The sequence below is a fragment of the Aspergillus wentii genome, assembly GCF_001890725.1.
Source record: "Aspergillus wentii DTO 134E9 unplaced genomic scaffold ASPWEscaffold_1, whole genome shotgun sequence".
Lineage (NCBI taxonomy): Eukaryota > Fungi > Ascomycota > Eurotiomycetes > Eurotiales > Aspergillaceae > Aspergillus > Aspergillus wentii.
The window spans coordinates 3,734,624-3,758,072 of NW_024467832.1; the positions used below are offsets into that span (position 1 = coordinate 3,734,624).

A 23,449-nucleotide genomic window follows, 5' to 3' on the forward strand; every position below is an offset into this window, starting at 1 on the left:
AACTTGATCAAATTACTAAATCTGACGACAGACGCATCGCACGCGCGACAGCCATTGGTTTCGGGGAACAGAAAACAAGTCCTGGGAGCCGGGATGCTATTGACGTGGAGCGCTGTGCTTTGTTTACGCATCTCCAGCGGCGGCGCTAAGCGGGCCAAGGCGGTCAGGCGCCGCAACGGAAAAACAACAGCCCCGCGGGTGCCAATTGGCCGCCGTGGATTGACGAGACCGCTCTTTTGTCTCGCGGCCTCGCTGTCTCATCTCCTCCTTCTCTTCTCTCCCAATTTCCCTTCCCCTTAACACCCAACATTTATTTTTTACTCTATAGATTTCGTTCAAGATGTTCCTTTCTGAGATGTAGAGGGCTGCAGCTTCGGCTGCATCTTTGTCGCTCTTTCTCGTGGCAAAGGCCAAAACTCGATCTGGGTACAGACTTTCATTCCACACCGCCCAACGCCCCGCTATGCCTCACAAGCAGAAGAAGAATCACAATCATGCCCTCAAGAACGGCTCCCCCCGGGCGGAGAAAAAGCAATTAGATCCCGAATCCACTCTTTTTGCTTCTCCAGTCCTAGCTCCGACGAACTATCAGGAGATCCATAAGAACGAAGTTGAAGCTCTACAGTCAATATATGGCGATGACTTTGAAGAAGTACAGCACAGGCGGTCCGCCTGGCAGGTATGTGCATAGATCCAGATAATGCCCGTGCGTCAACGGTGCACCAGCGGTGCTGATAAATGTCCGTGCAGCAATCCTCCGATGTCTCGTTCAAGCTTCATTTGCGAGCTTCGTCTAACCCGGAAGTTCGTCTCGAATTACTGGTCGAACTGCCGGCCACCTACCCCAAAACCTATCCGAACCTATCCTTGGAAAATCTAGAAGACCTACGTCATGGAGCACAATCGAGAATCCAAGATATTATTCAAAGCAAGCCTAAAACGTTACTCGGTACCGAGATGATTTACGAGCTAGCAGTATCCATCCAAGACGTTTTGGAGGATGTAGCTCAGGCACGCGCTCAAGATCAGGATCTCCCTAGTTTGGAGGAAGAGCGAATGGTACAAGAAGCAGCAGCCGTCCAACGAGCCGAGTTAGAAAGACAGGAAGAGCTCCGGCAACAGGAAGCTGCAACAGCAGAAGAGGAACGGGCATTGCAACAGCTGTTAGAAGATAGGGAACGAACAAAGGCACGGCTTTCGAGACGAAAGAGTCGAACATCTGGAATGGATTCCTATGGTACCAACGATATCGCTAGCAATATCCCGGGCGCAATTTTCTTTGAACAGCAACTTGTCGTGAACAATACAGACGAGCAACCGTTGGTCTTCCGAGCTGTTTACGGGAAAACATTACTTCGAAGCGCCTACCACAAGGAGACATTTACTGTGAGACCCGTTGTTTCTGAGAGTCGTTCTTATGCCCCTCTTCTTGTATTGAAAGAGCTCTTTCTGGACGAGGAGGGCCCAGAGACTTTGGCATTTCGGGAGCAAATGCGTACCAGTGAAGACAAGCTGGAGGCATTGAAACGGCTACGTCATCCAAATCTTGTGGATTTTGTTGGGTTCAAAATACATCGACCAATCAGTCCGTACGAATCTAATGAGAACACATGGAAGGTCCATGCCCTTGTTGAGCATGCCAACAAGGGTTCGTTGTCCGAATTCCTGGATATCGTGGGAGCCGTTCCCGTTGAAACACTCCGTAGCTGGATGATCCAGCTTCTCGAGGCTCTTGAGTTTTATCACCGCAGTGGCTTCGTCCATGGTAATATCCACACTGGGCGCATACTGCTATTTAGAAACCTCTCCGGAGCAACCATCGTGAAGCTGCAGGCTAGCATTGAGGAAGCTCTGCCTGACCCTGCAGGCGGAAAACGGTCACTAACGACCCCCAAGTCACCATTTTGGCTGCCTCCAGAGTTGACTCAGGAAGGTTCGCCGCCGACAATGAAAACTGATGTCTGGGATCTGGGCATAGCTTTTCTCCAAATGGGGTTTGGAAAAGACGTTTTGACTCGATATACTTCAGCTAATTCCTTGATGGGAACTCTGGGGCTGTCTCCTGCTTTACAAGATTTGCTGCATGAATTCTTTAGGCCAGACCCCAAGAAACGACCAACGGCTTTCCAACTTCAACCCTCGGAGTTTTTCCGTGTTGACACACCTTTGATTGCGCGCACCAGTGCTTCGAGCTCAATGTCGCTGCCGAGACGTCCGCGTCTTGACTCTCTCGGAGGCTTCCCCGCCTTTTCGCGATACAATCAAGACTTTGACGAAGCTGGCCGCTTGGGCAAAGGTGGCTTTGGCCAAGTTGTGAAAGCAAGGAATAAGCTTGATGGCCGCTTCTATGCCGTTAAAAAGATATCACAAAAGTCAGCTGCTGCATTGAAGGACACATTGTCAGAAATCATGCTACTCTCGCGCCTCAATCATCCGTACGTAGTACGTTACTATACTGCCTGGCTGGAGGAGGACTATAACCACGTAGATGAAGATGCTATTTCGTCTACGGGACGGTCCGGGGATTCCGAACGGTCTACAGAAGGCGACCTATTTGCCAGCAGAGATCCAAACAGTTTTGGCTACAGTACGAGCGGCCTTGATTTCATCAGCTCTAGTGGCTATCCGAAGATTCAGTTTGGTTCGGACAGTGACGAAGAACACGATGGATCGGTGTCCAATCGAGTCAGGGAGGAAACGTCTGAAACGTATGGGTCTGAAAGTGATTCAGAGACGGAACTTAGTCGAGTAAGGTCTAACTCGCAAGGGAGACCTGTTTACACCACGCTTTATATACAGATGGAGTATTGTGAAAAGCACGTATGTTTGCCTCGATAGCCCTGCCACTTAATCCTGATATAATACCCTTCCATACTGACTTTCCACCAGACTCTTCGTGATTTGATAAAGAATGGCCTGTACGATGATGTTGATAGCATCTGGCGGCTGTTTCGCCAGGTACTTGACGGACTGAGCCATATTCACAGTCATGGTATCATACACCGCGATCTGAAACCGGACAACATCTTCATTGACATGGCCAACAACCCGCGCATCGGAGATTTTGGCCTTGCAACCAGTGGTCAGTTTATGACCGCTGTACGCTCGTCTACAGCCGCCGATTTCGAGGGAAACTTTACTCGCAGTTTAGGAACAACTTACTACGTTGCACCCGAAATGAAGTCTGGTTTTACGGGTCATTATAATGAGAAGGTTGATGTAAGTATCCTCCTTGCTTCATATCATCACAAGTGCAAAATTTCCTCACACAGATAGATGTATTCTTTGGGCATTATCTTCTTCGAGATGTGTCATCCATTGCCAACGGGTATGGAACGTGACCAGACACTGAGGGAAATGAGGGAGAAGGACCACGTTCTTCCTTCCACGTTCCAGCATTCAGAGAAGGTAATCCAAGGCAAAATTATTGAATCACTGCTCAGTCACAATCCAAGTGAACGTCCATCGGCAGGAGAACTTCTTCACAGTGGGAACATCCCTCTCCAGGTTGAAGAAGAGACTTTCAGACGAGCCATTGTGCACTTGCTCTCAGATCCAAACTCTCCAGACTACAAAAAGATTTTCTCGGCGATATTCTCTCAATCGCCTAAGAAGTTCGAGGACATTGCCTGGGACATGGACTCCCGCGGAGCACCAGCGGCCAATGAGTTGCTGATCCGGGGCCTGGTCAAAGAAAGACTAACTTCGATATTCCGCAAACACGGAGCTGTGGAGACTGCAAGACAGATGCTTTTCCCCCGGTCTCAACACTATAACAATGGTGCTGTGAGGCTCCTGGATCCATCTGGCAATCTACTTCAATTGCCCTTTGACCTGACTCTACCGAACGCGCGTGCAATCCCTCGCCAAGATCCCTCTCTGGAGAAAACATTCGCTTTTGGAACTGTTTATAGAGATATGCCCCACGGTGGCGAGCCTAGGACGCATAAAGAGGTCGATTTTGATATTGTGTCCCACGACGCTCTGGATCTGGCATTGAAAGAAGCGGAAGTAATCAAGGTACTTGACGAAATCATCGAAGAATTTCCGCCCCTGAGGTCGACATCAATGTGCTTCTTGATAAATCATTCGGATTTGCTCCAGCTCATCATGGAGTTCTGCCGCATCACACCCTCTCAAATTCCATTGGTGAAAGAGGTCGTCAGCAAGTTAAATGTTGGCAAGTGGACAATGCAAAAGATCAGGAGCGAACTTCGATCTCCCGCAATCGGTGTCGCCTCTACCTCGCTGGATGATCTCGCAAGGTTCGACTTCAGAGGTAAGCGTATTAACCCTTCTATCATAACACCATTAGCTCATAAGTATTAGACTCTCCGAAGCAAACACAAAAAAGGCTACGGGCAATCATGGAGGGCACCGAATTTGCTGAACGATTGACACCGATATTTGGACGCTTGAACCTACTCGTCGCCTACTTGCAACGATTCAGCGTAAAGCGAAAGATCTACTTCAATCCTCTCAGCAGTCTGAACGACAAATTCTTCAAGGGCAGTGTCCTTTTCCAGTGCGTGTTCGATAATAAGAGGCGGGATGTTTTCGCTGCAGGAGGACGGTATGACCGCCTCGTGCAAGAATTTTGTCCAAAAGCCTTGGCGAGCCGTTCCCAGACACATGCCGTGGGCTTCAATCTGAGTTGGGATAGGCTCAGTTCAGCGATGCTTGAATACCTGAAAGGCTCGACCAAGATTTCTACCAAGCATCCTGAGACGGAGACTGGGGCCTTTTGGAAGACTCGCCGGGTAAGTGAAAGTTTTCTTTCCTAATTTCTGCCAGTCACTAATCTGTGTAGTGTGATGTACTCGTTGCCAGTTTTGATTCCACTGTTTTGCGCACGACGGGCGTCAAGATAACCCAGGACTTGTGGGCAAATGACGTCAGTGCAGAGCTGGCTGTAGATGCCACCTCACTTGAAGAACTTTTGACCAAATATAAGGACCATAACCATAGCTGGATTGTCATTGCAAAGCAGGACAGCAAGGAGCGGGGGTTTAAAGTCAAGAGTCTCGTGCCAAAGGAAGAATTTGACATCAGGAGCTCGGAGCTTATAGGTTGGCTTCGGCATGAGATTCGAGCGCGCAATCAACGCGAGGGGACTCTTGACCAGACAAAACAGCCCAGGTTGCCCAATCAGCCTGATCCAATCAGTTTACATAGTGAACGGGCCAACGATGTGCGAATCCTGGTACCCCAGCACAGGAGCAAGAAGAGTAATAGAAGGAACATTGTTGAGTCTGGTAAGTTTGAGTTCTAAGTTCCTTGATGTAAATTTTACGTCTTGCTGATTGCGAACAGCTCTTTTCCGTTCCCGCGAAGTCGTTGAGCAGGCGCTACAGGGCCCTATTGTGGCCATTGATACCCGAGATGAGGTGCTCGAGACCATTCGAGACACTCGTCTATCGGACCCCGATAGTTGGCGCACTGTGATTCAACATGCGCCCCTGACTGAGCGAAAATACCTCAGTCAGGTTCATGAGCTTCTCTGCGATCTTGCTAATGAGAGTTCTGCAGTTGCTGATAGCACGGGTAGCTTCAACAATGTCTTTATATATAGTTACCGCACAGGATCGTGTCTAAATTATGATCTTGGGCGCACGGCAGACAGGTAAGGTGGGTAGGAAGGGGTATAAAAGAGAAAAAGGCAAAAAAAACCCATGTGTCATGCCTCATGCGTCTTCATGTTGTTATTGCATTTTCTGTTGTTGATATTTTTTCGATCTCCTCTCACTGCTTTATAGCGGATTATACCCGTCATGCATTACAAGCACTTGATGGTATCATATAACGAGCATATACGATGAATGTTTTGAGGTATCTTTGCTATTGTACATATGGAACCATGCATATAAACCAAACCAAACCAAGAAATCAATCGCTCTCATCATCACTTCCGTAGGCTACTAAAGGCCCCCCAGTATTCTGAGCCTTCTGGGTGGTCACATTTCCGCCTGCTAATCCCTGCAGTGCTGCAACGGTGGAACTGGAAAAGATGCCACTGCTCGCGGGTGCTTGTGGCTGAGGCGCCGCAGCAGCAGGAGGTGCCGACTCAAGCATAAGTGGTTGATTCGTAGCTTCCAATTGCCCTAGTTTCTCTGCGTCTTCCAACTCCCTTGTCCTGGTATACCACACTTCGTCTGGGGCTTCGTATCCCTGCAGTCCAAAGGTACCCTCGATCTTCTTCCTCTTCCGTGCCTCGGGATCTCTGCCTTCGATCTCCGCCACAAAGTCGGCGGGCAGTGCCCTCCGCACAGCTTCTGCAGCTTGTTCTTCCAATCTTCGAGCCTCGCGCTTCTGTGCCAACGGGTTCGGGTCGACGGTGGCCCAGCGGACATTGAGAATCTCACTGTGGTCTAAGCTCTGGTGTGCCATTGCCTCCTTGGCGAATTGGGCGTTTGCCTCGTTGGTGTAGGTTACGAAGGCAACACCACGAGAGGTGAGCACTCTGATGCGATCAACTTGACCCCATTCAGCAAAGTGTCGGGATACGACTTCCTCGATATCATCTGTGACGTGAATCCGACCGACGTATAATGTTCGGTTTTGGCGCATGAATGAACCAACACCGCCCATGTCGTCACGATAGTCGCTGAATTTATCCCTTCCGAAACAGTCGACGTTGGGGTTGAACAAGTCGTGCAGGGTAGGCAGTCTGTGGAGGTATTCACATTCGTGTCCCTTAGGGCAAATGCCACGGGCGAAGAATAAGCAAAAGTAGGAACCGACGATTTTATCAGCACGGGTATATCCGCTATCCTTGACGATATTGCACCGCGAGACCGCAGCCTGCTTCGACAGGTATTTATCCTCGCGGTCACCGCCAGACCATTTGTTGTACCAGATGTTGAAGATCGTACCGGTCTGCGGAGGAGGCTCTGATTTGATTGTGGCCGGGTCGACCTGGGGACGGGCTGGTCTGCGTTTTCGTCGGATGATCTTCTTTGTCTTCTTCTGCGCACCGTCTGCATCATCGGCGACGGCGACGGCGGTCTCTGAAGGTTGAGTGAGAGCATTCTCCTCGTTGCCAGCTTCTGCCTCTGCTGGCGAAGGGCTGGGCACTGTCGCCTCGTGGGCATCGGCAACCTCTGTGTCTGCCATGGCTGGAGATGTCGTCTTTCGGTGTTTTAGCTGGTTGGATAGGATGTTTCTTGGAGACGAAAGAAAGAATGCGATTCTCGTTGGAAGTCGAACGGAGTCGCGGCGCTTACATAAGGCGTGGCCTTGGCATTGTGTCTGCAGCGACGATTTTGATATTCACCAGAAGCCCGCATCTCAAAGGCTTCAGTTTCGTATCAGCCGTTTTTTTATTGTCTTTTTTCCTCCTTGGCTGTCTGGGCGGTTTGTTGGGAAGCTGTCCTTTTTACAGAAGACTCTGCTTGCATCTATCGAGATCGTACATACTATAGTTCCTCCAGAGTCTGTGGGACTCCAACCGTCAAGATGGTGAACATCACGGAAAAGATCAAGGAGTACGTCCTATCAATTTTTGTTTCTTGAAATGCATTTGGCTTATTTTGTTCCTAATTCAACAGGATTGAGGATGAGATGCGAAGGACGCAGAGTAAGTTTTTTTTTCTCTCCTGATAAAAGAACCCCGCAGCTAACACCGATAATAGAGAACAAGGCAACAGGTAGGATCAACGATATTTGTACCCTACTATTTTGATCAGTCTTCTCATTTATTCTACTTAGAATATCACCTTGGTCTTCTGAAAGGGTGAGTACTAAATTATGTTTACGTTGTTGAAAGTACAAGTCCAGTCCGCTAATTACCCCGCCAGAAAACTCGCAAGATTAAGAGCCCAGCTTCTGGAGCCTACAGGAGGCGGCGGTGGTCCCGGTGTAGGATTCGATGTCAGCAAGAGTGGTGATGCCCGAGTGGCTCTTGTTGGTTTCCCGTCCGTTGGTAAATCGACATTCTTGTCCAAGATCACCAAGACCAAGAGTGAGGCTGCAGCATACTCTTTCACCACTCTTACTGCCATTCCAGGTGTGTTGGAATATGGAGGTGCAGAGATCCAAATTCTCGATCTTCCTGGTATTATTGAAGGTGCCTCTGAGGGTAAGGGACGAGGGCGACAGGTTATTTCTGCTGCTAAGGTTTGTTACTGGACTAATCATTTGGAGAAACAAACATTGTCTGACTGGATTTTTGCTAGACGAGTGACTTGATTCTCATGGTTCTTGACGCTACAAAGAAGGCTGAGCAAAAGGCACTCCTGGAGGCTGAATTGGATGCTGTTGGCATTCGATTGAACCGTGAACCTCCGTAAGAATGCCATTAAACATGTTTGAGTACGTCTACTGACATCAGACAGCAATATCTACTTAAAACCCAAGAAGGCTGGTGGCGCAAAGATTACATTCCAGACACCACCCAAGAACCTTGACGAGAAGATGATTTACAGTGTGCTCAAAGACTACAAGATTCTGAACTGCGAGGTTCTGATTCGAGATGAGAATGGTACGTATTTTTATCGTAAACACGCATACAGTAGGACTGACAGAAACCAGCAACGATTGATGATTTCATTGATGTTATCATGAAGGATCACCGGAAATATATCACATGGTAAGATTGGTTGCGTACATGCATTCTATCTTGTCGCTAACTAGATATTTCAGTCTCTACGTTTACAACAAGATCGACGGTGTCAGCTTGGATTTCCTGAACGAACTGGCCCATGAGCCATATACCGCTGTGATGAGTTGTGAACTAGATCTTGGTGTTCAGGATGTGGTAGACCGTATTTGGACAGAACTCCGATTGATTCGAGTATACACCAAACGGTAAGAATATCTTTTATCTCCCAATCTTTATGATCAGATCTAACTCCATATAGGAAAGGAGAAGAACCCGACTTCTCAGAGGCAATGATTGTGCGAAGCAACTCATCGATTGAGGATATTTGTGATAGCGTCCACCGAACACTGAAGGAGACGTTCAAATACGCCTTGGTATGGGGTGTGAGTGCCCGGCATATTGCCCAGCGCGTTGGACTTTCGCATATCGTTGCAGATGAAGACGTGGTTTCGATAGTTGCCAAATAAGTATCCTAGAAACACAACGATAGTCTACCTGAGGAATGAAAATGAGCAATGTCATCTGTTTCAAGAATCATTTAATGCCTCGCAATGCCACAATCCATGCATGAAAGGCTGGCTGTGCTGCAGCGCTAAAGTAGTCTGCATTTCCTTCTTATCTCTACAACTCATAACCAGAGTGAGGAATAAAAAAGTAACCATATTTTTTTTAAAAAAATAAAATAAAAATAAATCCTAGATTATTTGTCTCATTTGACAAGTTCCTATCCAACAATTACCCCTCAAGTCGACATGACTCAAGCAGATCCCTAGTGCTTTCAAGGATTATGAACCACTCGACGATCCACTACGCGCTTCAATATCTAATAATAATACATTCCACACAATGCAGTTGTTAAATCCCGTCTCAAGAACCGTTTCCGATCCCTGGAGATGCATGAGGGGCTTAGCTGATGGTGGGAGTGAACGTCCTGCGGCAGGTGAAAATAGTGGTACTTTTGTCCATATGCGGATACTTAAGATGGGATAGGTGCTCTATTAGATCGATATTTTATTATAGAATAATCTATCCAGAATACATTAACCACTTACCAAAATGAACACTCAACACCAAGCAAAGACCCAAGCATCAAAAAAGCTGCACAATGATGCCTCAATCAAGCTACTCCAGACCCTATCTCTCAGTCTCATCCTCCTCATCCTCGGGAAAGAAATGACCTTTTTCACCATCTCATTTTTCTTCTCATTCTGGTGCAAACACAATCTCAATTCAAATATCCTAGATATCAGCAAAGAGCAATCTGCTATCGAAAAACAATTACAATCTGCAGTTCAGCGCAAACAGGAAGAGCAGAAACGACACGATGTCCAGACCATCTCGGATAATATTATTTGTTTCGTCGTCGAGGAGCAGGCTAGGGCTGATGCTTTCCGGCGAATGGTCGAACAGAGGCAAACGAAGGATATCGCTGGGATTGTGACGCGCATCTGTGATCATATGGCGGATCTTCAGAAGAGACAAGAAGTCGAAGAAGTACAGACGAAAGATGACGATGACAACAACCAAGTAGAGGAGGAAGAAGAGGAAGAGGAAGAAGAGGAAGAGGAAGAAGAGGAAGAGGAAGGCACAGACCCTTCAGACAGCGAAGAAGACGAAATCCAACATCAACACCAATATCAATATCAACCCCTCCCCCTCCCCTTCCCTCTATCCAACTACACCCCCCTCAGCTTCACCTTCACCTGCATCGGCACCACGAAGAAAGGAACCCGCTGCGCCCAAAGCTATCTCTCCCGAGCAAGCCTCCAGAACGCCTCCCTCCGTCTCCAGAAAATGCAATCCCCAAATCCAGGCAATAGCTTCACGCTAGACGCCCTGCATGAATTGGCCGATTGGATGCTTTGTCCGCGTTGGCATCGGGATAAACTGCCGCAGGGGATGGCACTGGCCCGGGAGTGGTATCGATTGTTGAGGCCTGCAAGGGAGAGACTCGCTCAGTGTGAGGATCAGGGTGCAGAGAGGATGTTGAAAGAGAGGAGGGTTGTTGCGTCGTCGGCTGCGTATGCTGCTTGGTCGACGCCGTCGAGTGTTTCGTCTTCGAGGTCGGCTGTTTTTAGTAGTCCTGGAATGAGTATGCGTGGTTATTCCCCTGTCTCTGATTATGATTATTCTCCAAGCAGGTCGAGAAGGTCGCGTAGGTAGCATGTTTGACTTTTGTTGAGATGGTTTCATGACGTCTAATGATACTTTGATGTTGATACCCAGTTTTAGTCAATGAAACGAATGAGCTTAGAATTTATGACTACGCGAGAAGGTTTCTTTGAGAAAACGTATATTCTTTTGACAAAATATAGACAAGATACTTATAGACAACTTATTGTGATATCCAAACCAAAAACCTTAACCCAAACGCCATTACATACAGAAGAAAACCAATTTCTAGGTTTATGCGTTGCCAGCTGCGGCGGCGGCGGCAGCAGCAGCAACGTTCTGCATGCCAATGGTGGGCTGCACACCAACACGCTCCTTAGCCAAAAGGTCGACCAGGAGAGGGCTGGGGCGGCTGTCACGCTGGGGGTGGAAGGCGTGCTGGTTGGCCTTGTACTTGCGGACGCTGTCAAGGTAGATGTCGAAGAGGTAAGAGGAGTCAAGCGGGCCTCCCTTAGCCTCAGGGTGGAACTGGGTGCTGAAGATGGGGCGAGACTTGTGGATCATACCCTCGTTGCTCTGGTCGTTCAGGTTGACGAAGTAAGGCTTCCAGTCGGAGGGCAGAGTCGAGACATCAACAGCATATCCGTGGTTCTGACTGGTGATGTGGCAGCGGCCAGTGGTGGTGTCCAGAGCAGGAATGTTGTGGGCACGGTTTCCGTACTTGAGCTTGACGGTACGGGCACCAGCAGCAAGGGCCAAAAGCTGGTGACCCAAGCAGATACCGAAGATAGGGATCTGAGAAGACTCCATCAGACGGTTGAGGTGGTAGGTGGTGTCCTGGCAGTGAGTCGGGTCACCGGGGCCGTTGGAGATGAAGACACCGTCAAAGTGGTGAGCGACCTTGTGGATGGGGTAGTCGAAGGGGAACACGGTGACACTGGCACCACGGCTGACCAGACTACGCAGGATGTTCTCCTTGACACCGCAGTCCAAGACGGCAACGTGGCACTGAGGGTCGGCAGCGCTCACGTGGAAGGGCTGCTTGGTGCTGACCTGACGGACAAGGTGGATCTGCTCAGGGTCGGTGAAGGCCTCATCCTGATCGGCGTCATACTCCTCACCAACAGTGATACGGGCCAAAGACGAACCCTGCTCACGCAGGTAGGTGACAATGGCACGGGTGTCAACTCCGGAGATGGCGGGCACACCCTCACGAGAGCACCACTCGCCAAGAGACTCGACGGCGGTCCAGTGGCTGTACTGTTCAGCCACGTCGGCCACAACGACACCAGCTGCCTGGAGGTTGGGGGACTCGAAGTACTTGAGAAGGCCGTGCTTGTCCTTCTCGTTGGAGGGCACACCGTAGTTGCCAATGAGGGGCTGGGTGAAGACCAAGATCTGACCCCGGTAAGAGGGGTCGGTCAAGGACTCGGGGTATCCGACCAGAGAGGTAGTGAAGACGGCTTCACCAGAGATGTTGGAGCGAGCTCCGAAGGACTTTCCGTGGAAAATAGGACCATCTCGGATCGTGAAAGTAGCGCGTTCCGGGGTGGAGCGGCGCACAGTGGCCATGAAGCGGGATTGCTTGGCAGCGTTCATGGCAGGGAAAGCGGTAGCCCTGGCGGGCATCGCCTTGAAGATGTGGGCGAACATGTTTTTAACGTAGATTGTTTAGATGTGAAGATTGGTAAAAAGGTGCGGTGTGGTGATATGTGAATCAGAGGCTTCCGGAAGCTTTCCAGAGGTGATCTAAGGTTATGAGGTTAGTTTAACGCCATGATTGACAGCCAAAACTATGAGTATTGAACATACCCGAGATGTAGTCCTGTAGAAAGAATCAATTAGCCTCCAGTTCAATCAAATTGACTTGCGATAGACGTGACAGCGTCATGACATTCGCGTGACCATGGAACATACCTGAGAAGTGAAGAGAGAAAACAAACGCATAAGCGCGACTGTGCTGCTACGAGTCACAGAATATATGGGATAAAAAGAAGAGGGTTTAGTTAGACATGGGTCAATTGACCGAGAGCTGTTGAGTTGCTTGGAGTTGGAGGTGAATCTGGGGTGAGTCAAAGAAGAAGAGAAGAAAAAGAGGGAAAAAAGACTAAAAGAGGGAAGAAAAAAGGAAGACCGGAAAAAAGTGCGATTTCGGCCCGGTCGGTGAGCACGTGCCCACGACTCACCGACTTTAGGGGCGGAGCCAATCAGAAGATGCGGATTTACGGCGCCGCTATCGGAAGTAAAAATCGTGGTTGACAGATCAGTTTGACAATCGCCAATCGATATGATAGCGAGCGATATTATTGGGCATTATTGGATACGAACAGTCAATATCATCGCCTCCTGCATCTTGCCAGCTACATAGTAGTATCCAGCACAATAATGCAGGGGTTGAGCATCCTGGACCACGGCGGGCTTGTTGTAACCCGCCTCCACTTCCCAGTCGATCTTCCAGCTATGAGCTCACCGCGTCTCCAGCCTCCCTCACTATTGGATTCTATGAATAATGATAATTCATTTGGGAAAATGCTGGAAACTGGGCAAGAAAATAGTATGTGGAGTTGGACTCCATCGTTGTATCTAGAAGAACTGGGAAGTGATGGTTGCAGATTCCAGGAAGAATCATGTCTTGCTTTATCTGCTTGCGTCTGTCGGAATATTTCATACGCCTGAAAGGCTTCATTTCGGCGATCTATCCAAATGCCCGACTGAAATATCCCGGGCCACAGCATGGGAATATCTCTTTCTCATTGCCTGTCTGGGTTACACCATCTAGAGCAACATCGGTAGATTTATCCTCTCCCCCATGGCTTCGGCGATTTTGTCTGGGCGTATATGAAGGAAGAATGTAGACAGTAGTCTTATGGAGATGGAGGTTCTCATCAACAGAATTCGATCAATACTGTAGCACTCACCACTCATCAAGTCCTCATGGTTGCCTCTCGATATCTTCTCCAGGCTCTAGTGGCCTTGGCCCTTCCAGCGGCTACCATCGGCCGGGCGTTCTTCCCGTTTCAACAGATGCAAATGCACCATCAACAGTCTCAAATCCCACTGGAAGATCCAGGGTGTGATGGTTCTGGTCTCGTCGATCCAGATGGCCGCTGCAATGGCAATGGGATCATCGACAACCCTACAGACCCAAAGGATAGAGAAGGATTCCGCTTCGAGAACCCCTCGACCAACTGCAAATATGTCTCCCAGATGCACATCTGGGACTCGTTCAAGGATCTGGAGAAGGATATGAACAAGTTATTCACGCTGATCCATAAGAATGTCAGCTTCACAGTTGTTGGCCATCATCCCATCGCTGGGCACTACCATGACTTGATGCATTTCTATGTCAACGCCCTTCGTCGAGTCAGCGTATTGTTTTATGACCATGCGGAAAAGTTTGAAATCCATCCCCAGGCTATCCACGGAGGGTGTAATGAGCGGTGGTCTGTTCAGGAAGTCCAGTTTAAAGGAATCATGAACTCAGGTAAGAGTACCTCGGTAATTCGATGGAACAAGCTGACAAGGGGATTACCTCTCTAGGCGATCCATTTGACATTGTCAACGTCTGGGTTACCCGATGGTACGAAGGGCAGATGGTAGAGATTCGAACGTATATCGATGCAGCACGAATCATGGAAGCACTGCACAAGAATGAAATCTGGTGGAACGGAACTACTTTCCGAGACAATCTGCAGTATATGCCCGGTCCTGCTGGTATGCCGGATCTGAAGCAATTGGAGGATCTGATGGGTTATCCAGATGGCCGCAAGTATGAAGACTGAGGGACTTGTTCACCGTAGGGATTGGAATTAGCAGTGGATGGTAGGCAATTGGGAATTTGACGCTGTGGGAGGACCAACTGCTGTTATCTCGGATACAAAAGTCAGGGGCAATGAACTGAATAAACCGTAAACCCAATATTGCACCGAGGATAAAATCTCCCAATAATAAAAGAAGAAGGGCGAAGGACAGATGGAAGTTGATCAAAGTCAAAGTCGATCCGGTCTTTCCCCGCACATTCAATTTATTTCACATGGGGAACTTCTCGCCAACTTTCTTCTCCTTCTCCAACTTTCATCCACCATTGAAAGAACAGCCCAGATTGGAATGAAGCTATTCTCCAATTTGAATATGCTACTTTTCTAGAACACTACCATGAGTGAATCAGCAATAAGAAAACGCTCCCGGGTCGCGTGCACCTCCTGTCAATCCCGCAAGCGTAAATGCTCCGGCGATCAACCATGCACCAACTGCGCTCAATTCGGCTGCCACTGCCACTACGATTTTCAGTCGCGCAAGAAGAAAGACGTCAAACCTGGTTCATGTTCTATAGTAGCTCAATCTCCTAGTATGGCGACTGCCAGTGATTTATTCTCCAGCAACGCCACTGTCGATGAACCATGGCCCAAGAAAGAGACAACACCAACTGACGTGAGCCCCGTGCATCTCAGCTCTCTCGATGCCAATTCAGGGGCAGCATTTGTGAGACGACTAGGTCTCAAAATTGATTCTGCAAATGCCCCGCGATTACATCTTTTCGCCTGGAATGTTGGGGCTCGTATTCCCCCGCCTTCATCTCCGTTGTCCCCCGCATCGTTAACACCTGCGGCAGCACCCGTGGTGGACATCATCTCCCAGAACGAATTGAGATCTCTAGCTGCCGTGTTTTTCGAAAAGGTCGACCCGGGGTATGGCTTTATTGACCGTGACCATTTCCTCCGTCAAGTCAGTCGGAGGTGGCTACCTTCGTCTTCTGAATGTGCCCTCCCTGAAGGGCCTTACGATTCGGTTCTTTGCGGTCTTGCGTCATTCGGTTTCCTCTTCTCGCGAAGACAGGCCACAACAAAGGAACTGCAGCTGGTTGAGTCGGCACGCATCATCCTCGAACAAAACCTCATGTCCGAAACATGCTCGGTCGACCTTATTACCGGCTGGGTGCTGCGCGTCGCGTACCTGCGTATGACCGCCTCGCCGCATGCAACGTGGATGGCTAGCTGCTCCCTCATGCATCTCATCGAAGCAGCCGGCCTGCATCTCGAACTCCCATCCGACAATGCCCTCATCCGATCCACTGAGAACAACTGCGATCCCGAGATCCGTCGACGATTATTCGGCATGGCCCGACATCTCAACGTCTGGGTTTCCTTTGAACTAGGCCGGTCCCGTGTCGTCCTTCATGGGGCCACCTCTCTCCCTCCCACTCCTAGACCGAACGGATACATGACGGAGATCTTCAATCTCCTCCCAGTATCAGAAAGCCTAGACCCGAACAGGACGCAGGATGCCCAAGGTCTAGAAACCGCTCTGTCAGACGTGATCGACGCCGTCTATATCCAGCCACCTTTAATTCTAGCGCAGTGCAATCTCATGCTCACCATTTATCGTCGTCTGCGCGCCCTGAACTCCACCGTTTCAGGTAAATTACTCGATCGTGCCCTTGCTCTGATCGGAAAGGCTCTCCGCGCCACGCACGAGATGATCGCCACAAACAGCCCCTGGCATCAGATCGCCAATGTGCCGTTTCAAATAATCTGTACTCTGTTGTCCATTGATAATCGTGCATCATTGGTGCTGCTGGGCGATGCGATGCAGGCACTAGGCGAGGTCACCGCTGCATACGATACCGATGTAATGAGAGAAGCCTATAGCACGGCCTACCTGCTTATTTTACTACATCAAAGACGCAAGGAGCAAGACACACAGGTACTTGGGGACGTACTGCGCGTGAACTCCGCTGCGTCCGTACCGCATGCTGACCCTGGCGCATCAACTACAACACAATCCGATGCTCTCCCGGACTCTGCCGAGTTTTCTTGGTTGGGAGAGCTGATGATTGACATGCCTAGTCTTCAAAATTTCGATATCGAACAGTTCCTAATGACGGATGTTCCGTGGCCGTTTCCAGAGACTGGGATTTGAAAAGTTCTCTTGTCTATATATGATTTACGAAAGTGCAATTTACATTAAGGACGCCTCATGATAACCTGGTTATATCTTAAAGAAAAAAGCAATGTCGACAGTGTATATGCTTTGTGTCGATTATTTATCCTTGCCTTGCTTGTCTTTCTTCTGGGCACCTGTCCCAGAAGACCGCGCCACCAAGCCGAGTTTCCACAACACCCACAGCGATCCAAGCACAATGACAGCCACAGTGCCCAGCTCGATCACTCTCCCATGGAAGAGGCCACCGTCGTTCAATGGAAGAACAGGCACATCCAACTCCTCCACCAGTCTGGATTGAGATGCAGCATCTCCACTTGGCGCAGGGTGTAATTGATAGAACATGGTGCGAGGGCCAAAAAGACCCACCCATCCAAGATTCACTCTATCAAAGGGATTGATACTCATCTTGGTTCCTTCTTCAGCCGTACAGGCCCAGAAGACGACCGGCCATGGTACTTCGGCTGTACGGTACCCAGACTCGGAGGGCGGCAGGTATCGTAAATGAAGGGGAACCGTGACGTTCCAGTTATCTGTGCCTTGATCAGACTCGGAAGGACTGGCCACTTCGAGTAGCCAGTTGGAGCCCCATTGGGGCACGACCCAATCTGGTGCCTCAAGATCTGTCTCCCCTGATACTGCACGGAGAGCGACAAGGTTGTGCGATTGTAAGAACAGCTGGTCTGATGTAGAAAGCTGATACTTGTCGCCGAAGATAGAAGAAGGAAGAGTGAGATAGGTGTGAAGCGCGCAGGTCGCATCCTCCGGTGCGGGTGGAGGCTTCAGCGACGACCTTGGCATGGATATGGTCATAGTCGGGTGTAACCCAGCCGGAGAGGGGAAAGAAACAGTATAAACCGCATCATCAGGAAGAGGGTGGTGTCGTGACGGAAATGAAAATAGAGTGGGACCTGTACACCCACATCAGCATCAGCATGGTCAAACAGAACAATATATACCCAATTGAGACGTACTCAGCTTCTCATCACTCCCTACAACCCCCAACAGTCCACCCATTTTGATCTCCTCCAGATCATGCGACCTCTCAGCCCCCAAGAGACCAACCTCCACTTTATCTGCACCTGCATCATCCTTTCCAATCTTCTCTGTCCATCCCTTCTCGGGTACTTTCGACCAAAGCCCAGATACCGTCAAAGCATGGGAGATACTATCGTAGTTGATATCAATCGAGTCGGCAGACAATATCGAAGCACCCTGATTCTGACACCCTTCATCCGATCGACCACAAATCGTCTGCTGAATAAACTTCACAAGAGTATCCGGCGAAGGAAGAAGCGAATGGAACTGAAAAGAGGCGGTGGAAGCGAATCGCGTCGAGAGGATAGGGGGAGTCGTAAACGAAACCTACATCCCATCAGAACAACAGCCCATCCACAATGCAAGCATAAAATAAACGCAAAAGAAATCAGACCAACGAACCTCAGGACTAGAACAATCCACTTCCTCCCCAAAAACCTTCTTTAACAACGGACACAAAGCTTCCCTATAGATAAACACTCAGCAATTAGTCCACGCTTACACATCCCAGCCAGATAATAGCTTACGTCGGTTGATGAGGAGTACCCGGTGTAAAGAACACATGTAGACCGGGCGAGACGCGACTCGAGAAAGGGGCGATGGTGTCATAAGGTCGTTCCGTGGCCCATCGGATATGGAGCTGGTGGCATTCTTTCAAGACCTGCGAGAGCTGGGCAAAGTTAGTATATATTTACATATATAGCATTAATCAATTTATTCATCCAGCTCTAGACGATAAAAAGGTGAAAATCGGGTTTTGAAATAGCTCTTACCTCTGATGGAAGCTCCTCAAAGCTGAAAGTGGCCCGTTCCTCACGGACGGCATCTAGGTTGGTGACAGAGAGGGCGTCGGGGGTTAAGGCGGCTTGATCCTGCTCAAAGGGAGCTTCGGAGCGCTGGACAAAAGTGATTCTTCGGCGCATATTGATAGGATTATGGTTTGATTGCTTTCAGTCAGGACTGGTGATGGAGATGGGGGAGTTGATGAGCTCGACGTTTCTCCGCATCGTTGACCGCACCGCGGGTTACCGAATTAGGTTAGTTTGACTGATAAGGTCACAAGCTGATAAGAGTCATTTGACGGAATCATTATGATTATGACGACGATGAGGATATTCAGATTCAAATATATTTATACTACCTACGAGTATATAGTATTCCGTAGACAACAGTTTTCCTTTCCATTGCATCCAATCATTTAGACTGTAATGTAGGATGAATGATCAAACCCCACCAACACACGCTCACCATCAAACGCCAGAAAATGCTAAGACATTAAACCATCATTAAAAAAACAGCAGGATATCATGAACGCAAGTCAAAGAAAATTTCATGGTAAGACATCCCGGAGCACCTCCTTCTGGGAGGCACTCAAGTTGTTAGGGAATCTAACGTTGATCCGAACGAGGAGGTCGCCTCGTTCGCTCGGCTTCTTGGATATCGTCATGCCCAGACCAGGGAATCGCTCCTCGTGGCCGGGCTGCGTGGGGCCCGGTTTGGATACTCGGATAGACTTGCCGTCGATCGTTCGGACGATGCGATCCCATCCGGTGAGAGCTTCTCTGAGGCTGATCTCGACGGTTGTGATGAGGTTGTCTCCTTGGCGTTTGAAGTTGGGGTGGTCTTTCTATTGGGCACAGTTAGCAACTTGATCAATGATACACCCGGTAATTTGTTAGAAACTTACCTCAGTGACGATCAAATGAACATCTTGTCTTCCTCCTTCTTCTTGATCTCCAACTCCTCTGTACTTAATCTTGGAGCCGGTCCGCAGTCCCGGCTTAATGTTTGCTTCTAATGTAACTTCTTGCACGGTGCGTTTACCGCTGGCATCGAATGCCTTGCTCTTCGTTGTAACCTTCTTGCTCGTTCCACGGAAGAGTTCCTCTAGCGTCAACGGCAACTCCTTCTCCATGACCGTAGGCTCAGGCGTGGGTGCACGACGGGCCTGCTGGAAACCAGGACCTCCGCGGCTTGATCTAAAGCCACGACCACCGCCGCCGCCGAGGCCACCGCCCAACATCGAGAAGAGATCATCATCATCCATTCCCATTCCGCCGCCGCCCTTGGCGAAGTTTCGGAAAATATCATCGGCGGAACTGAAGCGGAAGCCTGAGCCACCACCTCCGCCAGGGCCAGTGGAGAAGTGGAACGTCCGGGCACCACCACCTCCGCCGCCACCAGGCATTCCTCCAAACGAGAATCCGCCAGGCATTCCACCTTCGAAGGGAGATGGTCCAGCACCGCCGCCGCCGCCTCCAGGAGGCGAGGGAGCAGGACCCCCGCGCATCATGTAGTCGAGACCGAATTGATCATAAACCTTGCGTTTTTCAGGGTCCGAGAGCACTTCATAGGCCTGTGAAACTTCTATGGGAGAAGTCAGCAAATGCATACAACAGAAATTAAAGTAATAACGAAAAAGAAAGTATGACACATACCCTTGAATCTCTCTGCCGCGGTGGGGTCATCCTTATTCTTGTCGGGATGATACTTCAATGCGGCTTTTCGGTAGGCCTTCTTGATTTCGTCTTGCGGGGCATCTGGCCTGACGCTCAAAGAATCGTACAATTTTGTTTCGACGGGCATTGTGGAAAGGTGTGTAGGTTAAGGTATGAGTGTATGGAAATGTTGTCTGACAACCAGTACCAGAACAACTCTCTTTCAAAGAGTCCAATCAAGGAAATATCGCAATGAAGTCAATCGTTTAAGTTAACCCGGCCGGGGTCCGTAGCTGAGGTGGAGAGAAAGAGGTCAAATCCGAAATCTCGAATGACGTAGAAGATTCGAGGACAAGAGAAGCGGGTAGATAAAAAAAAAGGTGAAGAGATGGGATTCAATTGAGAAAGGGTCGAGAGGTGCTGAAATAAGAATGCAGAAGATAAAAAAAAATTTGACCTAGTCAAAAAACCTGCGTGTCAGAAATACCGGCGAACGAAGTTGGTGGCAGACGATGATCCCATGCCTGAGGTGACGACAAGCAAAAGCCGGCTAGCTGAGCCCAGAGGTGACGTGTGACGTTGTGTTGGAGCCCACGGCGAATGGAAAGTTCGAGAAGGTTCTATGAGTGTTTTCTCTGCGGTAGACGGGCGATGAGGAAAGAGCAATTATATATAGGCTGATCTGAGGAGCAAGGCAAGAATGCAGGGGTAGTGAGGCTTTTATTTTGCGACTTGGCTGGTATTTTGGCAACGAACGTCGCTGTCAGAGAGTGGAAGCATCACCAGTTCATTCGGCGACTTGCCTAATGCGGGGTAGTCCCGCCCCACCGCTGCCTACGGGTCACATGACAGCGTTGTTCAGATTACTTAAGGGCTTGCATTCAGTTATGAACACGATCGAGATCTTTCTAGATTTTTACACATAGGCTTGTTACTATGTAATTATGACGATTTCCCATCGACAACAATCCAGTCCTTGATTAGTGCAGTTCCATTGGTCACACTCTTGATCTGGTCATCGGTACACTGTGACCCCAGGGAGAGGATATAGCAGGTCGGCGCAGGGCTGTCGGGCACTTCATTCTTAAACTGCCACGTCGAGGACGGCCCTTCAGTCGAATAGGTGCTGTTCTTCACGGTAGACACCTTACCCGTCGCGATGTCCCTATTAAACAAGGCACGGTGGAAGATCTCATACGCCGTCTCGGGCTGGTACGCAGGCACCTCATGGCCCGCTTCGTAAACGCGAGTGAACGAGAAGTTTCCGTACTGGCGCACTTGACCTCCAACGTAGGACGCGTTGGTTTGCAGCGGAGTATAGCCAGCAGAGCGGAATTTCTCTGACTCTGCGTATTTCACCTTCAGACTGACCTCCTCGCCTCCATTCCAGGGACAGGCGTAGTCCCGATCACCGTAGACCAGGGCCACCTTGATCCCGGAATCGAGAATGTATCCGATATCTTCCAGGTACCCACGCACGTCGGACCTTGGATAGTCACCCGTTTCTGAGAATACGCTATTTGCAGCCAAGGAGGCCTCGGTGAAGTTGACCGGAACTCCCAGTGCCGCCTGGACCCAGTGCTGGTTCAGGAAACCGGAAAAGAACGGTGGCGGGAAAGGGTCCGGGTTAAAGTGAGCGATATCGTAGTAACCTCGCCCGGAGAATTCTGGGTACGGGCCTTCCACATACTGGTTGCAAAAGTCACTCGCAACCTCGCAGACTTTGTTGACTGTTGCATTGTTGCCGTACATATGAGGATCGCCTTCCGCTGCCAGGGCGCGGCAGTTCTTGATCTGGTCCTTACAACCACCCGGTCGACTCCAGCTCTTCATCGCAGCCTCAAAGATAGTCTCGTTGATAGCTTCAATCCCATACGTATTGTTATACGCAATCTGGGGATAAGACGGCGCCTGAACCAAGAGATCCACGCAGCCATTGATAATCCCCAAAGTGTCGAGATGAATATAGTTCACATCCCCATCCTTGCCAAGAGACCCATTGACAATCTTCTCATTCTGCTCCTGAAAGAAAGCAGTAAAAGACGGTCCATACCGTCCGCCATAAGACTCAGTCCAGATACTCACCCGGTCATCATGAGGCTTATACTCGGGAAACTCAGAGAACCAAGTCTGCGCAAAATGCCATAACGATCTCGCCGAGTTCTGCGTACTATTCGCCGTCGCCCTGGTATCCTGACTCGACGCCGTACCCACATAGAACGTATTATTTTGCTCCGGCACAGCACCACCGTCGAATCCAGCCACGCTCCAGTTCCCCGTTAACTGGTCATATGTGACATTCGTCAGGACGTCGTAGCTGAATCCGACCTGGTTCGGCTGGTCAATATACAGCATGTTGACGTAGTTGTTCCACGACCACGGGTTCAGTTCCGTGGTGTTCGAATCGCCGTTTACTCGACACGGGCCGGATTCCTGTAACGCCCCGATCATCGAGGAACTGCCCGGTCCGCCGTTCATCCATATCGACAACGGTGCATTGCGGGGGTCGTTTCGGGACTCGAAAAACCAGAAGAAGGTATTAATGGGATATGGCTGGTCGACGTCGACATCGTTCAGTGTACCGGGCGGCAGATGCACATAGCCCGAATACGACTTGACGCCTGGTGTCGTTTCACAGATTTCTGGCTGAGAAAGGCCAAGTCAGTATATCAATTATGTATATATATATATATATATACGTAAATTGTCAAAGAAAGAAAGACATACATCTTTGTAGGAAATTTTTACACCTTTATGATGCTTCGAATCAACCACCTTTAACCCTTCAGGCGTGGGAGGGAAATACTGTCCAGCAACAGTCCCCGCAAGACCAGCTGCAGTGACCAGAATCGGCGCAAGGGAAGACACCATCATCAATCGTGACCAGTCCAGCAGTAGGACAGAGAGAGTGTGTGGGAGTGAGTCAGGATTTCAGGGTTTCAGGAGGGGTTAGGCTGCTATTTAAATATGGGCGGAGTTAGCCTCGACAGAAGTTGGAGAAGCAGTCGATCGACATGGCCCATGCAACGAACTGCGGAGAGACAAAGAGGCGTTGATAAGGGCCCTTGATTTGTTGGCCGATCACCTCATTTTAGCCTGGCAGGACTCAACAAAGGGACCTTGGAGACTTTGTCCGAAAGCAGTAGTCAATTGAAGATGGTTTAATAAATGCACGATTTGGTGCACTGCTGCAATGATATCAGATGCGGTGGCACAAGCATAGAAGAATAATTGCCTCGGATGTACAGATTGCGGAGCCCATCGGACAGCCGCTGTAACGTCGATCATCTTCTAGCGGTGATCACATCACTCTAAAAAATAT

The 23,449-nt window shown here is 49.5% G+C and overlaps 11 protein-coding genes across 11 annotated transcripts; 5 read left to right on the top strand and 6 right to left on the bottom strand.

Annotated features, from left to right (window-relative positions):
- The first annotated feature begins 87 nt into the window (after nt 1-87).
- cpcC (putative protein kinase (Gcn2)) lies at nt 88-5,669 on the top strand. The gene is made up of 7 exons (XM_040834122.1): nt 88-679; nt 751-2,820; nt 2,890-3,219; nt 3,277-4,279; nt 4,330-4,760; nt 4,811-5,255; nt 5,314-5,669. Exons 1-7 carry the CDS (start codon nt 464-466, stop codon nt 5,625-5,627), a joined length of 4,809 nt encoding a protein of 1,602 aa, XP_040695100.1. The 5' UTR covers nt 88-463; the 3' UTR covers nt 5,628-5,669.
- cwc2 (active spliceosome conformation promoter CWC2) lies at nt 5,662-7,235 on the bottom strand. The gene has a single exon (XM_040834123.1). It carries the CDS (start codon nt 7,111-7,113, stop codon nt 5,887-5,889), a length of 1,227 nt encoding a protein of 408 aa, XP_040695101.1. The 5' UTR covers nt 7,114-7,235; the 3' UTR covers nt 5,662-5,886.
- A 10-nt stretch (nt 7,236-7,245) lies between these two features.
- Nucleotides 7,246-9,179, top strand: ASPWEDRAFT_34977 (putative GTP binding protein (Gtp1)). Its single transcript, XM_040834124.1, has 10 exons — nt 7,246-7,484; nt 7,548-7,576; nt 7,632-7,646; nt 7,708-7,732; nt 7,797-8,115; nt 8,175-8,284; nt 8,334-8,479; nt 8,530-8,587; nt 8,641-8,805; nt 8,859-9,179. The coding sequence occupies exons 1-10, from the start codon at nt 7,456-7,458 to the stop codon at nt 9,064-9,066; spliced, it is 1,104 nt and encodes a 367-aa protein (XP_040695102.1). The 5' UTR covers nt 7,246-7,455; the 3' UTR covers nt 9,067-9,179.
- Nucleotides 9,180-9,594: 415 nt separating this feature from the next.
- On the top strand, nt 9,595-10,824 carry ASPWEDRAFT_34979 (uncharacterized protein). The gene has a single exon (XM_040834125.1). It carries the CDS (start codon nt 9,656-9,658, stop codon nt 10,760-10,762), a length of 1,107 nt encoding a protein of 368 aa, XP_040695103.1. The 5' UTR covers nt 9,595-9,655; the 3' UTR covers nt 10,763-10,824.
- Nucleotides 10,825-10,854: 30 nt separating this feature from the next.
- Nucleotides 10,855-12,657, bottom strand: cpa1 (carbamoyl-phosphate synthase (glutamine-hydrolyzing) CPA1). Its single transcript, XM_040834126.1, has 2 exons — nt 12,524-12,657; nt 10,855-12,460 (listed from the first exon to the last, which is right to left on the bottom strand). The coding sequence occupies exon 2, from the start codon at nt 12,362-12,364 to the stop codon at nt 11,006-11,008; it is 1,359 nt and encodes a 452-aa protein (XP_040695104.1). The 5' UTR covers nt 12,365-12,460; nt 12,524-12,657; the 3' UTR covers nt 10,855-11,005.
- A 632-nt stretch (nt 12,658-13,289) lies between these two features.
- On the top strand, nt 13,290-14,907 carry ASPWEDRAFT_34984 (nuclear transport factor 2 family protein). Its single transcript, XM_040834127.1, has 2 exons — nt 13,290-14,195; nt 14,252-14,907. The coding sequence occupies exons 1-2, from the start codon at nt 13,646-13,648 to the stop codon at nt 14,491-14,493; spliced, it is 792 nt and encodes a 263-aa protein (XP_040695105.1). The 5' UTR covers nt 13,290-13,645; the 3' UTR covers nt 14,494-14,907.
- ASPWEDRAFT_267907 (putative C6 transcription factor) lies at nt 14,559-16,690 on the top strand. The gene has a single exon (XM_040832898.1). The coding sequence runs from the start codon at nt 14,867-14,869 to the stop codon at nt 16,628-16,630; it is 1,764 nt and encodes a 587-aa protein (XP_040695106.1). The 5' UTR covers nt 14,559-14,866; the 3' UTR covers nt 16,631-16,690.
- A 60-nt stretch (nt 16,691-16,750) lies between these two features.
- ASPWEDRAFT_48012 (uncharacterized protein) lies at nt 16,751-18,612 on the bottom strand (the record flags this gene model as incomplete). The annotated part of the gene is made up of 5 exons (XM_040837046.1): nt 16,751-17,562; nt 17,626-18,016; nt 18,092-18,155; nt 18,217-18,359; nt 18,463-18,612. 5 exons carry the CDS (start codon nt 18,610-18,612, stop codon nt 16,751-16,753), a joined length of 1,560 nt encoding a protein of 519 aa, XP_040695107.1.
- A 633-nt stretch (nt 18,613-19,245) lies between these two features.
- On the bottom strand, nt 19,246-20,203 carry ASPWEDRAFT_34988 (putative DnaJ domain protein Psi). The gene has a single exon (XM_040834128.1). It carries the CDS (start codon nt 20,079-20,081, stop codon nt 19,365-19,367), a length of 717 nt encoding a protein of 238 aa, XP_040695108.1. The 5' UTR covers nt 20,082-20,203; the 3' UTR covers nt 19,246-19,364.
- Nucleotides 20,204-20,575: 372 nt separating this feature from the next.
- cp1 (putative carboxypeptidase S1) lies at nt 20,576-23,437 on the bottom strand. Its single transcript, XM_040832901.1, has 2 exons — nt 22,855-23,437; nt 20,576-22,773 (listed from the first exon to the last, which is right to left on the bottom strand). The coding sequence occupies exons 1-2, from the start codon at nt 22,999-23,001 to the stop codon at nt 21,070-21,072; spliced, it is 1,851 nt and encodes a 616-aa protein (XP_040695109.1). The 5' UTR covers nt 23,002-23,437; the 3' UTR covers nt 20,576-21,069.
- ASPWEDRAFT_34989 (uncharacterized protein) lies at nt 22,923-23,447 on the bottom strand (the record flags this gene model as incomplete). Its single annotated transcript, XM_040834129.1, has 1 exon — nt 22,923-23,447. A coding segment is annotated over exon 1 (202 nt), but the record flags the coding sequence as incomplete, so codon positions are not given.
- Nucleotides 23,448-23,449: the final 2 nt, after the last annotated feature.